This window comes from Podarcis liolepis, assembly GCF_965112155.1.
Source record: "Podarcis liolepis genome assembly, chromosome: 3".
Classification (NCBI taxonomy): domain Eukaryota; kingdom Metazoa; phylum Chordata; class Lepidosauria; order Squamata; family Lacertidae; genus Podarcis; species Podarcis liolepis.
The window spans coordinates 120,149,833-120,164,706 of record NC_139557.1 but is presented as its reverse complement, the minus strand read 5'-3'; the positions used below and the strand labels follow the sequence as shown (position 1 = coordinate 120,164,706).

Sequence of the window (14,874 nt, the reverse complement as noted above, 5' to 3'; positions counted from 1 at the left end):
AGTCCCAAAACACCTGGAGGGCCGAGTGTGCCTATGCCTGGTCAATGCACAGCAGACGTGTGTGTGTGTGCAACTGATTTAACATGCCAATGCCACTTAACATCGCAATGATATGCATACTTACTCTAAATCCTATCATGTGCAATGAAATGTACGTCCCAATATGTGTTTTATTAGTGTTATTACAGTGGTGCCCTGCAAGACGAATGCCTCACAAGACGGAAAACTCGCTAGACGAAAGAGTTTTCCGTTTTGGAGGTGCTTCGCAAAACGAATCCCCTATGGGCTTGCTTCGCAAGACGACAATGTCTTGCGAGTTCCTGCTGGCTTTTTTCCCTCCCCCCCCCTTTCTAAGCCGCTAAGCTGCTTATCAGCTGATCCGATCAGCAGATAAGCCGCTAAAAGCAGCTAAAAGCCGCTAATAGCGCTAAGCCGCTTGTCAGCTGATCCGATCAGCAGATAAGCCGCTAAAAGCCTCTAAAAGTCGCTAATAGCGCTAATCCGCTAATCCTTCAATGGGCTTGCTTCGCAAGACGAAAAAAACCGCTAGACGAAGAGAATCACAGAACAGATTCTTTTCGTCTTGCGAGGGACCACTGTATTTTATTGCAGCCTTTCTCAACCTGTGGGTCCCCAGATGTTGTTGAACTATAACTCCCATCACTCCTAGCTAGCAAGGCCAGAGCCCAGGGATTATGGGAGTTGTAGTCCAACAACATCTGGGGACCCACAGGTTGAGAACCACTGTTTTATTGATTGATCAATTGGATTAACACCCCTCACTTTACTCCAAGGAGCTCAGGGCAAAAATAGGATTGCAAGCCAAGTTTGTCCAGATGACCTGGTCACCCTAATGTGGATTTTGTACACAGGGAAAGACAACTTGCAACTAGACCAAGTGCAGGTGAAAGGAGGGGGAAATCAAAACGAGCCCCATACCTGTGTTTTCTTGGCTTGCCGCTTCCCAAAAATGCAAGACAGGTCATCTTCGCTTCGGGAGGAGAGATCTTTTCCTGGGGTGAAACAAAAGAGACACTATCATGACACTAGATCTCACGGGCATCCGACACAGCTGAGTGTCGGCTGAGGATTCAGAACAAGGAAAGGACTGTGGAACTCTCTCCCACAAGATACAGTGATGGCTACCAACTTGGATGGCTTTAAAAGATGACTGCGCAAATTCATGGAGCAGAGGACTAGTGAAGGCTACTAGCTGAAGGAGCAGCTGCTCCAGCACTTGCTTTCCTCTCCCCTCCTCATTGTCTTTTCCTCTCATGCTGTGTCTTATTTGACTGAGAGCCAGCAGATGGCGATTGCCATATCTTTAATATATGTATGGCGCTTAGAGAATTTTAGGCAAATTGCCAGTGTTAAATAACAGCAATGAATTTTAAGTGTGGCGAGCACTGTTGATCTAAGTCATGGGTAGGCAAACTAAGGCCCGGGGGCCGGAAACGGCCAAACTGCCTTCTAAATCCGGCCCGAGGACGGTCTGGGAATCAGCGTGTTTTTACATGAGTAGAATATGTGCTTTTATTTTAAATGCATTTCTGGGTTATTTGTGGGCATAGGAATTCGTTCATTCCCCCCCCTCCAAAATATAGCCTGGCCCCCCACAAGGTCTGAGCGACAGTGGACCGGCCCCCTGCTGAAAAAGTTTTCTGACTCCTGATCTAAGCACTGGAAACAACGATGTTCCATTTCAACACCTTTAAATCATGAGTAGGCAACATGGTTACCACGAGAGATGAGACTACAACTCCCATCATTCCTGACCATCAGCCGTACTGGCAAGGGTTGATGGGAGTTGTAGTCCAGTAACATCTGGAAGGCATCACATTGGCTGCCTCTACTATATACAGTAATATAATGAATAATATCAATTCAAATGGGTAGTTTCAATGTTGTAATTAACTCCCCATCCACTGATAACTTGATTTACCTAAGGAATCTCTCAATTTATCTAATGCACACCTCCTTAGCAGAGCTGAATTAGAACGTTAACTGCCTTCAAATCTTTTATCTTCACATTTAAGCAATTTAAAGGAAATATGTGCTGCTGTGTTGTCTTATAAACACTGAGTTTACTGATAAAAGTAATATCCAAGTTAAGTTCTGAGTAAGGTTTAAAGCACATTTAAGTCGCAAAAGCAAAAACCTTTGTAGCCTACGGGACATACCATGAACAGGGCAGACTTATGCTTACTAAACAGAGGTCAAAACATGCTCTAATGAATCCCAACTGATTTTTAAAGCCTGGGGAAATTTCCCAGAAAACAAACAAGCCCCCAATTCGATATTTCCCAGGAAACCCGCATCCCTGATTGCAAGCAGTTGCTGTATCCAGGAGATGACTGGTGATTTGGTTTTGTTCTCCTTTTGCTTTCTCCCTTACCTTTGGCAAATTTCACATAATGAACTCGTTTCCGGGCACTCTTAGATTTCTCCTCCAGGCTAAAGGTTCTTTTCTCCTCCTTGGACGCAGCCTCTGGAAACACAAGCAGAATTTGCTGTATGAGGCAAAGACGTGTGCTGCCTTCTGCAGAATCTCACTCGGTTTCTGATCCGAGAGACCCTCCTCACACTTCCTGCTTAAAACACTTTCCTTCACTGGAGGTTTTTAAACAGAAGTTGAACGGCTGTCAGTCAGGGATTCCTTAGCAGCGATCCCTGCACTGCGGCGGGATAGGCTAGATGAGCCTTGAGAACTCTCCACAATTCTACAATTCCCACATTAACTTCAGCAGCAAAGGACTTAATAATAATAATACTAATAATAATGATTATAATAATGATAATTTATTATTTACACCCCGCCCATCTGGCTGGGTTTCCCCAGCCACCCTGGGTGGCTTCCAGCAAAACACTAAAATACAGTAACCTATTAGACATGAAAAGCTTCCCTAAACAGGGCTGCCTTCAGATGTCTTCTAAAAGTCTGGTAGTTGTTTATCTCTTTGACATCTGATGGGAGGGCGTTCCACAGGGTGGGTGCCACTACCGAGAAGGCCCTCTGCCAGGTTCCCTGTAACTTGGCTTCTTGCAGGGAGGGAACCGCCAGAAAGCCCTTGGCACTGGATCTCAGTGTCCGGGCAGAATAATGGAAGTGGAGTCGCTCCTTCAGGTATACAGGACCAAGGCCGTTTAGTAATAATAATAATTTATTATTTGTACCCCACCCATCTGGCTAGGTTTCCCCAGCCACTGTGGGCGGCTTCCACAAAGGCCAAAAATACATTAATATGTCATACATTAAAAACTTCCCTGAACAGGGCTGCCTTAAGATGTCTTCTGAATGTCAGGTAGTTGTTTATCTCTTTGACATCTGATGGGAGGGCGTTCCACAGGACGGGCGCCACTACCAAGAAGGCCCTCTGCCTGGTTCCCTGTAGCTTTGCTTCTCGCAATGAGGGAACCGCCAGAAGGCCCTCGGCGCTGGACCTCAGCGTCCGGGCAGAACGATGGAGGTGGAGACATTCCTTCAGGTATACTGGGCCGAGGCCGTTTAGGGCTTTAAAAGTCAACACCAACACTTTGAATTGTGCTTGGAAACGTACTGGGAGCCAATGTAGGTCTTTCAAGACCAGTGTTATGTGGTCTCGGCGGCTGTCCCGTCACCAGTCTAGCTGCCGCATTCTGGATTAGTTGTAGTTTCCAGGTCACCTTCAAAGGTAGCCCCACATGGAGCGCATTGCAGTAGTCCAAGCGGGAGATAACCAGTGCATGCACCACTCTGGCGAGACAGTCTGCGGGCAGGGAGGGTCTCATCCTGTGTACCAGATGGAGCTGGTAGGGCTTTAAAAGCTTAACTTCTGCATTGTGCCCCTGGTGAATTCTAGCAGGGATGAAATGGATGTTCTTCCTTTGATTCACAGCAATTCACAATCTAGCCTTCAGAATTCTATCATTAGTACACCAAGTTGTGCAATATTTCCCCCCCCCCTTTTGTTCATCCCAAGCCTGATGCCTGTCAGTCAATGTCTCAGCTATGTGTTGTGTGGTTCAAGGGCTGGTCTAAACTAGTCTATGGGGAAGGGCCATAGCTCTGTGTCTGAGCATCTGCCTTGCATCCAGGTCCCGAGTTCAAATCCTGACATCTCCGGGTAGGGCTGGGGGAGACTTGTTGCCTAAACCCTGGACAGCAGCTGACTGTCAGTGTGTAGATAAAACTGAGCAAGATGGACCAATGGCCAGATTCAGTATAAGGCAGCTTCCAATGTTGCTAAAAGTCAAGCCTAGGAAGTGAGGCACAACTCAAGTCACTCCCGAGACAACAAAAAATGGATTCTATGTGCCCTAATGGTGGCCAAGAGACTGATACTGATGAACTGGAAGACTATACATGTATGATACCATTTAATCAATGGATTGATAATAGGACAATGCTTGCAACTTATGAATGGACTGCTTAGAGATGTAGACTTTGTTTGGATAAATATGACAACGTTTGGAAGGAGTTTGTATAGAATGTAGTAGAATCTTAACATCTACATATACCGTATTTTTTGCTCTATAAGGCTCACTTTTTCCCTCCTAAAAAGTAAGGAGAAATGTGTGTGCGTCTTATGGAGCGAATGCAGGCTGCGCAGCTATCCCAGAAGCCAGAACAGCAAGAGGGATTGCTGCTTTCACTGCTGTTCTGGCTTCTAAGATTCAGAATATTTTTTTCCTCCTCCAAAAACGTCTGGTGCGTCTTATAGAGCGAAAAATGCGGTATATTCGGACACTAACGTATCAGTTTATATAAGAATGTATGGGAGTATATTCACTGAATTTCTGTAATTGTTTTTATTTTATTATAACTTCTTTGTTCTCCCAACCACCGCTACCCATCTTTTTTCTCTGTATTACTTTATTTTTTTAGAACAGATTTTTAAAAATGAAATGTTAATATTTTTTTAAAAGGTGCTCCCACACACCTTCAGCAATACACACCTCTCATTCTGTTTGGCCAGACTGTGTCTACACTAGTGGCCAAAATTGTGGAAATCTGTTGGAAAAAGTGTATTTTTGAGGTTTCATGGCTCATAACACCACTTTTTTTGGGAGTAATACCATAAAATTATATATGAATGGAAAGATAATTTAATGAAGAATGTAGTGCAACAAAGTTTGTTCAATTATCTATATTCTATCAAAGGTTATAGCCAAATAACCAGAAAAAGGAAGCAAAACTTGCTTAGGTTGATATGCAGTAGCTTTCCTCTATTTGAATGTAGCCAATGAACACGAGTGTTTAGAGAGCCAATCAGGTGTTATTAGCCATCAAACCTTGAAAATACACTTTTCCCAAAAGGTTTCCACAAATTTGGCCACTGGTATAGTTTGTGGTTTCAATTTTAATCACACAAGTGCCAGCAGTGCCCTCGTGTGGCCAAGGATTGCATAGCATAAGTTTATTTGGTAGCTGATTCAATGGGAACAAGTCACAGAGCCCTTTCATTGCTCACTCCCGTACCTGGGGCGTCTTGTCCGTGGCAGTTGTTCAGCTCTGCCAGAAGCTGGTTGAAGTCATCCTGATGGGCGATCCAGTTGTCCTGCAAAATATCACACAAGAGGGTCACCGGTCTTTCGGGGTTCAGTTTTCTTTGCAAACCAGGAAAACTGATGTGGGCACCACACGGACTCACAACCAAATACACATCACAACCTAATCCACTGGCTACAATATGTCTCTCTTAAGCCTTTGGGGGGACGGACGGACCGTACAAGCACCAGAGAAGGCCTCTGGTACCAGACTGCTTGCATGTACCAGACTGGCAGACATGACTAACAAAGTAATTAGAGCCCTGTTTGATCAGGCTATTGGTGATCTAGTCTAGCACCCCAAAGGTAAACCCACAAGCAAACTGATTTTCTTAAATTCCGCTTTCATGCTGCACTGAATTTTCATGAGGTTTGATTTTCGCTGTGGAAGTTGCCGCGATCGAGTAGCAGCTGTGCTGGTGGGGGAAAGGAAGGAATGATTGCAAATTGCCACCCCCAAACCTTTCTTTCCACTCCTGCATTCATTTCATGTGTTTGTTCGCAGCCAATGACCCTCCCCCAACCCCCACATCTGCCGCTGTTCGGGTTCCACGCTTCAGAAAACACAACCCAAACCTGAAAAGGGCATTTTAAACGGCTCCATCCCTGTTAATCGGGGAACGTACTGTGACCGTGATGACATCATTGTGCCACACAGGCAATCAGTTTTGGTTCTGTGACATCACTGAGAGCAAACCAAGAGGAGGAGAGGGAGAGGGGACGTTGTGTTGCAATGCTGTTTTCGTGGTTTCACCCACATATCCATACACAAGGACACAAGAAGAGCCTGCTGGATGAGGCCATTGACCCATGCAGCCCAGCACCCTGTTCTTGCAGTTGCCAACCAGATCCCTGTGGGAAACCTGCAATCAGGATTTGAGCACAAGAGAAACTCTCTCCTCCTGTGGTTTCCAGCAACTGGTCTTCAGGAGTGTTGCTGTCTCTACTGTGGAGGCAGATAGCCATCATCATTTCAAAACCAAATTGGCAGATGACTGCAAACCATGGTTGATCAACTGAGATATCACACCAAGCAATAGCTCCTTAATTGTAACCTTGGGCTTGGTATGATGCTGGAAAAGAGCTGTTTGTCTAGTTGCTAAAATGACAAGTGATCTAATTCAATTTCAAACGACAGACTGCACTTGCACAAAAATCCAAATTATTCTGTGCAAACCCAAAACAAGAACTAGTCAAAGTCACTTTCCGTGAACTTTAAATACAAATCAAGCCTGTCTGCATATCTGCTCATTTTACAGGGTTGATTCCCCTTCTGCAAACCCTGAGGATCTGGAGCTCTGCAGAGAACGGAAAACTCACAAAATGAATTTCAAGATAGGCAGATAAATGTGAATTTGAATGCTCGTGCCTGATTTGAGCAGATGTAGACCTCGTTTCCATTCACTCCACCCACCCCTTGGTTGGCGGTTGCTCCTAAGCCCAGAGTGTTGTTTTTCAGTTGGACCTTGACGTGTTCGGTGTTCCCTTGCTCCTGAGCTCCAAGCCCCTGGCAGAAAGAGAAGAAGAGTAATGAAATCAGCTGAGGGAGGCTGAAACACCTCGCAAATTATTTTATTTGTCTCAAAAAGGTTTCCAACTTGCATTTCAATGGTGTGCCTTCCAAGGTGGCATACAACAGGTTGTAACAGTGATAAAAACACCATATCTCAAACACATAGGGATGCGGGTGGCGCTGTGGGTTAAACCACAGAGCCTAGGACTTGCCGATCAGAAGGTCAGCGGTTCGAATCCCCGCAACAGGGTGAGCTCCCGTTGCTCGGTCCCTGCTCCGACCAACCTAGCAGTTCGAAAGCACGTCAAAGATAAATACGTACCGCTCCGGTGGGAAGGGAACTACAGTGGTGCCTCGCAAGACGAAAAGAATCCGTTCTGTGATTCTCTTCGCCTAGCGGTTTTTTCGTCTTGCGAAGCAAGCCCATTGAAGGATTAGTGGATTAGCGCTATTAGCGGCTTTTAGCGGCTTATCTGCTGATCGGATCAGCTGATAAGCGGCTTAGCGGCTTAGAAAAAGGGGGGGGAGGGAAAAAAACCAGCAGGAACTTGCAAGACATTGTCGTCTTGCGAAGCAAGCCCATAGGAGATTCGTTTTGCGAAGCACCTCCAAAACGGAAAACTCTTTCGTCTAGCGAGTTTTCCGTCTTGCAAGGCATTCGTCTTGCGGGACACCACTGTACTCTGTCACTACTCTGGTTCGCCAGAAGCGGCTTAGTCATGCTGGCCACATGCCCCGGAAGCTGTACGCTGACTCCCTCGACCAATAAAGCGAGATGAGCGGTGCAACCCCAGAGTCGGTCATGACTCTTTTATATATATGCACACACACACAGAGAGACAGACATCAACCAGCATCCCTGAATCCCCTAGTTGATGGATGGAGCCAGAGTTAGCTACCCTTCAATTGATGGATTCCATTTCCATACTGACCTTCCTTCCATGGGAGCTGGGAGCAGTGAACAATGTAAAAATGCAATATAAAAAAATGCATTTCTAAAGTCATAAACGCAAAGCAATGCCAGCTGCTGAAATTTCATTAAACCTGTGTGTGTGCGCATGTGTGTGTGTCAGAGAAGGAAAGAACAGTTCACCAGTTTGGTTTACCCGCTTAGCAGGTCAAAAACATGCAGCAGGGCAGCTTGCCCTGCTGCCACAAACACAATTTCTAACTGAGGAGCTGGAAGGCTAGGGAAGGGAAGGCTGCAAGTGGCTTGGCTGGGGACTGATCAGGCGGTTAGTCACGTCTCAGTGACTGGCTCTACAATCCCAGGGTAACCCCTTCTCCTTACGACAGAAGTGTTGCCCATTTCAGCACACACCTTCTGGCTTGTACAAGGCAGATACACACCTCTGAACCATTCATATATTTTTTGTGCTACGCAGACTTACTTTGCCTTTTGACCACCCCATTTTTTCCAACATCTTTTGGCCAAATTTTGATTCATCTTTACTCCAAGCGCTGTTCCGGGGATCCACAGACCACTTCTGCTTCCTGCGTGCTGAGAAGAGAGAGAAAGCTAATTTAAGTCCCCAAAGTTGGAAATGAAATTTTCCCTCTGGCTTGCTCTTCCCTCTCCCCTCCTGGCCAGGACTGGCTTAAGGACACTGACAAACCATTTTCTTTCCATGAAGCCCTTCCACTAACTGCCTCTAGGCTTTTAAATTCACACAGGGGCCAGGGCACTGCAGAGCAAACAAATATGGAGAGTAAGAATAAGCAGCAGTGCCTCTTATACGAGGTGGCAATGACCGCCAGTTGACGTGTCCAGAAGAACTGAACCCGCAACAAGCATGGGTTGCTCCTTTTCAGCTTCTCAGCAAGTCAGGAAAAATGGTTAAATTTTAGGGATCTTCTTAAACCAGGCTCGTAAACCTCAGAGCAGTGTACACAAAAAAGCACGTTATAAAACACAGGTCTCAATGAGCCACTTTCCTCTTGTTTCCTGATTTCCTTCTAACATATACCTTGGAAGCTGGGTTGCCATCTTTGTTCTGGCAAAATACAGGACAGGGCGAGGGTGGGGTGGGGGGGGAGGAGTTGGTGAATGATTTGTATTTTTTATTTTTTTCCAATATGGTGCTGAAGTGACTCTAAAGCAATCCATCACTTTAAATGGGATTTTTTTTTAAATTTAAATTGATTTTTTTTATTTAAATTGGATTTTTAAAATAAAATGCTTTTGGAGGAAAAAATCTTTCTAAAGATAGTTTTCTGTTTAAGTTACATTGTAGTCCAAAGGCTATTAATCAGGAAATAAGGATTTGTTTTAAGTTTTTCATGTGTGCTGAAACTCAGTCTAAAAAGTTTAACCACATCAGTTAACAATCATGGATACATATGCTATAATGTTATTGTTTTAGTTAAATAAATTGTTTAAATTGCTATTAAGGAAATGATTATTTTTCTTCTTCCAATAAAGTACAGTGCTACCTCGGGTTAAGTACTTAATTTGTTCCAGAGGTTCGTCCTTAACCTGAAACTGTTCTTAACTTGAAGCACCACTTTAGCTAATGGGGCCTCCCGCTGCCGCCGCACGATTTCTGCTCTCATCTTGAAGCAAAGTTCTTAACCCGAGGTATTATTTCTGGGTTAGTGGAGTATGTAACCTGAAGCGTATGTAACCCGAGGTACCACTGTACAGCAGAAAAGTTGTGCAGATATAAACAGTTTCATAAATAATTTCATAATTGTCTGTCTATGTATTTCTAACAGAATAACCAAATCGGCAGTTTTTTATATAACTGTAAAAACTACTCTGAACATTTATTATTCCAAAAATGAAACCTTCATCTGGTTGTAAATACAGTGGTACCTCGGGTTAAGAACTTAATTTGTTCTGGAGGTCCGTTCTTAACCTGAAATTGTTCTTAACCCAAGGTACCACTTGAGCTAATGGGGCCTCCTGCTGCTGCCGCGTGATTTCTGTTCTCATCCTGAAGCAAAGTTCTTAACCCGAGGTAATATTTCTAGGTTAGCGGAATCTGTAACCAGAAGCGTATGTAACCTGAGGTACCACTGTATTAAGATTATACCAGCAGGAATGTATTTCTGTAAGAAGAAGAAAAATTAAATTTACTGACTAGTGATTTAAATTGTGATTTAAATAGATTTGATTTAAATCACATCCACCCTGCCTGAAATACAGGACAAAATTTGTCTCAATACAGGACGCACAGCATTCTACACTGAAATACGGGGCAGTCCTGAGTTATGCAGGGCAGGCAGCAACCCTACTTGGAAGCAAGGACCCCGGAGCATAGCTGTCAACATTTCCCTTTTTTAAAGGGAAATTCCCTTATTCCGAATAGGATTACTCGCAAGAAAGTAGGAGTACCCGCTGGCAGTAGGAGTACAATATGGGCATGTCTTTAAGTTAACACCTTACATTAAAAACCTGACAGTACCAAATTATTGAAGGTTATTCTCCAAAGCCAGACTAAATGTCTTTCCTTCTGCAGTGTTGGATGGCAGGTTGAGAGGAATTCCCTACCAGGACAGACTTTGCTCGTGTGCTCAAGACATCGATTCTATAAAACATATTTTGCTGCACTGTGCAAAATATGAGCAAGCCAGGGTGGAACTGATATTACCCTTGCTGGTACCTTTCCCGGGAAAATCAGAGGCTCATTATGTCAGGTTCCTATTGGAAGACCGGACAAACGCTAGAACATTAGCAGTGGCAAAGTTTTTATGGGTGGTTGCAAGAACCAATGATAAAATGCTTGTTTAACCTGGAAGTAGGCTGCTGGAGGAGACACTTGAGAGTCCCATGGACTGCAAGAAGAGCAAACCTCTCCATTCTTAAGGAAATCAGCCCTGAGTGCTCACTGGAAGGACAGATCCTGAAGCTGAGGCTCCAAGACTTTGGCCACCTCATGAGAAGAGAAGACTCCCTAGAAAAGACCCTGATGTTGGGAAAGATGGAGGGCACAAGGAGAAGGGGACGACAGAGGACGAGATGGTGGGACAGTGTTCTCAAAGCTATCAACATGAGTTTGACCAAACTGCGGGAGGCAGTAGAAGACAGGAGTGCCTGGCGTGCTTTGGTCCATGGGGTCACAAAGAGTCGGACACGACTAAACGACTAAACAACAACAGGCTGCCTGAATTGTGCACTGCTTTGTAATGATTTGTTGGGTCTCTGGACCGTAATAAAGATTGATGGTGAGGAAAAGGGAAAAGTTGACAGCTATGCCCCGGAGGCATCTGGCTGTCCTCGGTCGGGAGCAGGTGACTGGGGCTGAGCGGGACCCTTTGGGTGGGCGGAAGCCGGGCCCAGCGGGACCCTCCTGGCGTGACGGGACGTCGTCAACGGCCGCGAGACGAAGAGCGGGCCTCGCCGCGCCTTCATTCCTCTCCCTGCCGTCCTTTCAGCCGGTTTCATACTCACGTTCTGCCAGCATCGCCATCTTGGGGGAAGGGGGCCTCCCAAAGAGGCTGGCGCGCGGTGATGACGACCAATCTGCCGCCGTTTGGGGCCTAGCTCCTGCCAGGCGCGCCTCGCGGCCGTCTAAAATGGGCGCCCGATTGGAAGAAAGCGGAGGAAGGAAGAACTAGGGAGCCCCTGAGCTTAACGAGAGCCGCCCGGGGATGGCGGGAAGGAGGGAAGGGACAGGGCGGCGGCGCTTACGCCCTCGTTGTTGCGCGGAGCACGGAGCAGGCAGTAGCGTAGACGGCCGCAGCGTTAGGCTGCGGGGTTTCAAAGCGGCTGCTGCTTAACAGGCTGGAGTTCAACCGGGCTGATCTTTACCTGTTGGATTTCTCTCCTTCCTCCGGCTGCGCTGCTAATATTCTGCGGGCGGTGCTTCGTTTCCATCGCTGCACCCCCTTGCAAGAGCTTATCTCTTGGCTCGCTCTCAGCTATGCAGCTGGAAATCCAACTGGTGAAGCTCGCACTTTCACCAAAGCATCGCCTCCCCGGTAGCTCCCAGGCCAATCTCGTTGGCCACCGTTGCATACAGGATGCAGGGCACTAGATAGGATAGATATTATTATGATTAATTTCTTAGTCGTTTTATCTTGCCCAAGGCAACCCAGGACGTATAACAAACAAACACCAAAGTGTTTTTGCCTGTCTGGAATGTGTCCTTGAGCTCTCGATATCCCTTTTGCTTGCCTGGTTGGAGGTCAGAGGTGTGAGGTATCTGTAAAAAGGTAAAGGTAAAGGTACCCCTGACTGTTAGGTCCAGTCACGGACGACTCTGGAGTTGTGCTCTCATCTCGCTCTATAGGCCGAGGGAGCCAGCGTTTGTCTGCAGACAGCTTCCGGGTCATGTGGCAAGCAAGACTAAGCCGCTTCTGGCAAACCAGAGCAGCGCACGGAAACGCCGTTTACCTTCCCGCCGGACTGGTACCTATTTATCTATTTGCACTTTGACGTATTTTCGAACTGCTAGGTTGGCAGGAGCAGGGACCGAGCAACGGGAGCTCACTCCGTCGCAGGGATTCGAACCGCCGACCTTCTGATCGGCAAGCCCAAGGCTCAGTGGTTTAAACCACAGCACATAGCAGTATCTGTATCTATAGCATAGCCTAATGTGCAAAGATAAGATTGACATTCGTTGCTGTACCCACTTTTGCTTTCCGCTTTGCCATCCACCCATACGTGACCTCGGAATGTTGTCCAAGAGGCTGGAAAGGGTTTGAAAGTGACCACAGCGTATTAGCAGATAATTTTAGCATTTAGCCACACCTCAGGTGGGATGGGAAAGGATGCGAGTGGCGCTGTGGGTTAAACCACAGGAGCAGAAAAGTCAGCGGTCCGAATCCCCACAACGGGGTGAGCTCCCGTTGCTTGGTCCCTGCTCCTGCCAACCTAGCAGTTTGAAAGCACATCAAAGTGCAAATAGATAAATAGGTACCGCTCTGGCAGGAAGGTAAAAGGTGTTTCCGTGCGCTGCTCTGGTTCGCCAAAAGTGCCTTAGTCATGCTGGCCACATGACCCGGAAGCTGTACGCCGGCTCCCTCGGCCAATAAAGCGAGATGAGCGCCGCAACCCCAGAGTCGGTCACAACTGGACCTAATGGTCAGGGGTCTCTTTACCTTTACAGGTGGGATGGAGGAAGAGGGGATTTCCTCCTCCACACACTTTGGATTGGGAGCGAGGATACATGTGACAGCCAGGAACACAAATCGTGGTAATGGCAGCCAGATCCCTAGCCAGGATGGAAAAATGCGAGCAGTATTTACCAGTCTCTCGGTTGTTCATCTCCTACATCATGCAGTCTCTCATCTCTAGATGCTGCAAACCTTCCAAATTTCCCTGTGGCCTTTTCTGCATGACATCTCTTCTTTCAGGTCAGCGCTGTGCAGCTCTTGGATCACTGATTGGCTGGATTAGAAAATTCCTGTGCAGCGTTCCCCGCTCCTGGTACTGGTTTGCTTCTAACCATTCCATCTGCATCCGCTTCAGAGACCTTTGGACAACTGGCATTTCCTAGCACGAATTATTTTTGTGGGTGTGTGTTCCCTAACATCTTATGATTTAGAGAGCTCCCTATGAGTGTATAATAATAATAATAATAATAATAATAATAATAATAATAATAATTTATTATTTATACCCCACCCATCTGTCTGAGTTTCCCCAGCCACTCTGGGCAACTCCCAATCGAGTGTTAAAAACAACACAGCATTAAATATTAAAAACTTCCCTAAACAGGGTTGCCTTCAGATGTCTTTTAAAGATAAGAAGACCCTTGGCGCTGGATCTCAGTGTCTGGGCCGAATGATGGGGGTGGAGACGCTCCTTCAGGTATACAGGACCGAGGCCGTTTAGGGCTTTAAAGGTCACCACCAACACTTTGAATTGTACTCGGAAACGTACTGGGAGCCAATGTAGGTCTTTCAAGACCGGTGTTATGTGGTCTTGGCGGCTGCTCCCAGTCACCAGTCTAGCTGCTGCGTTCTGGATTAATTGCAGTTTCTGAGTCACCTTCAAAGGTAGCCCCACGTAGAGCGCATGGCAGTAGTCCAAGCGGGAGATAACTAGAGCATGCACCACTTTGGCGAGACTGTGGGCAGATGGGGTCTCAGCCTGCGTACCAGATGGAGCTGGTAAACAGCCGCCCTGGACACAGAATTGACCTGTGCCTCCATGGACAGCTGTGAGTCCAAAATGACTCCCAGGCTGCACACCTGGCCATTCAGGGGCACAGTTACCCCATTCAGGACCAGGGTGTCCCCCACACCTGCCCACCCCCTGTCCCCCCAAAACAGTACTTCTGTCTTGTCAGGATTCAACCTCAATCTGTTAGCCTGTAAGCAATGAGCCCACATCCTTGCATTGTGTGATTAGTAAATACCAGTTCTGTGGAACTACTAAGAAGAACTGGAGAACTAAAGGTAATTTGGTGCTCTCTGCTGCAATCCTAACATCACAGACCTATTTTCCAGGGACAATCCTGAATTTATAGAAGCCATTCCGGTTTCTGATTTGATCCCGGAATGTCCCGCTTTTCCATAGGGAAATTTTTGGAGGGTATGGAGTTATGTGACACCCGAGGCAAGGAAATAAGTAACAACACAACTTTTAGAAAAAATCTGAAGGCAGCCCTGTATTAGGGCTGGGCGATAACTGGTTTTCAGTATTGCAATATATCACCAGCTAAACATTGTGATATATCTATAATAAAAATGGAGCTACGCAGAGGCAAACAGGACAATGGCAACTGCTACTACTTAAGGGTCTAAAATGGATAAATGATGATATTGTCAATCACCTCATGGTCACTTTCAGCAGCAGGCAAGCCTAAATGAATCCAAATGAGGCCATATATATATATATATATATATATATATATATATATATATATAAATGTTTATTAAATTTT

General features: G+C 46.1%; 1 protein-coding gene across 1 annotated transcript in view; it reads right to left on the bottom strand.

Annotated features, from left to right (window-relative positions):
• Nucleotides 1-11,743, bottom strand: part of PINX1 (PIN2 (TERF1) interacting telomerase inhibitor 1) — a 63,774-nt gene extending 52,031 nt beyond the window's left edge. The window contains exons 1-6 of the mRNA XM_083494720.1: nt 11,433-11,743; nt 8,431-8,540; nt 6,941-7,033; nt 5,459-5,537; nt 2,396-2,488; nt 940-1,013 (exon numbers count right to left, since the gene is read on the bottom strand). Of these exons, the coding sequence (XP_083350846.1) occupies nt 940-1,013; nt 2,396-2,488; nt 5,459-5,537; nt 6,941-7,033; nt 8,431-8,540; nt 11,433-11,451 (468 nt within the window). The 5' untranslated portion in view covers nt 11,452-11,743. The remainder of the gene's footprint in view (nt 1-939; nt 1,014-2,395; nt 2,489-5,458; nt 5,538-6,940; nt 7,034-8,430; nt 8,541-11,432) is intronic.
• Between the last annotated feature and the right edge of the window lie 3,131 nt (nt 11,744-14,874).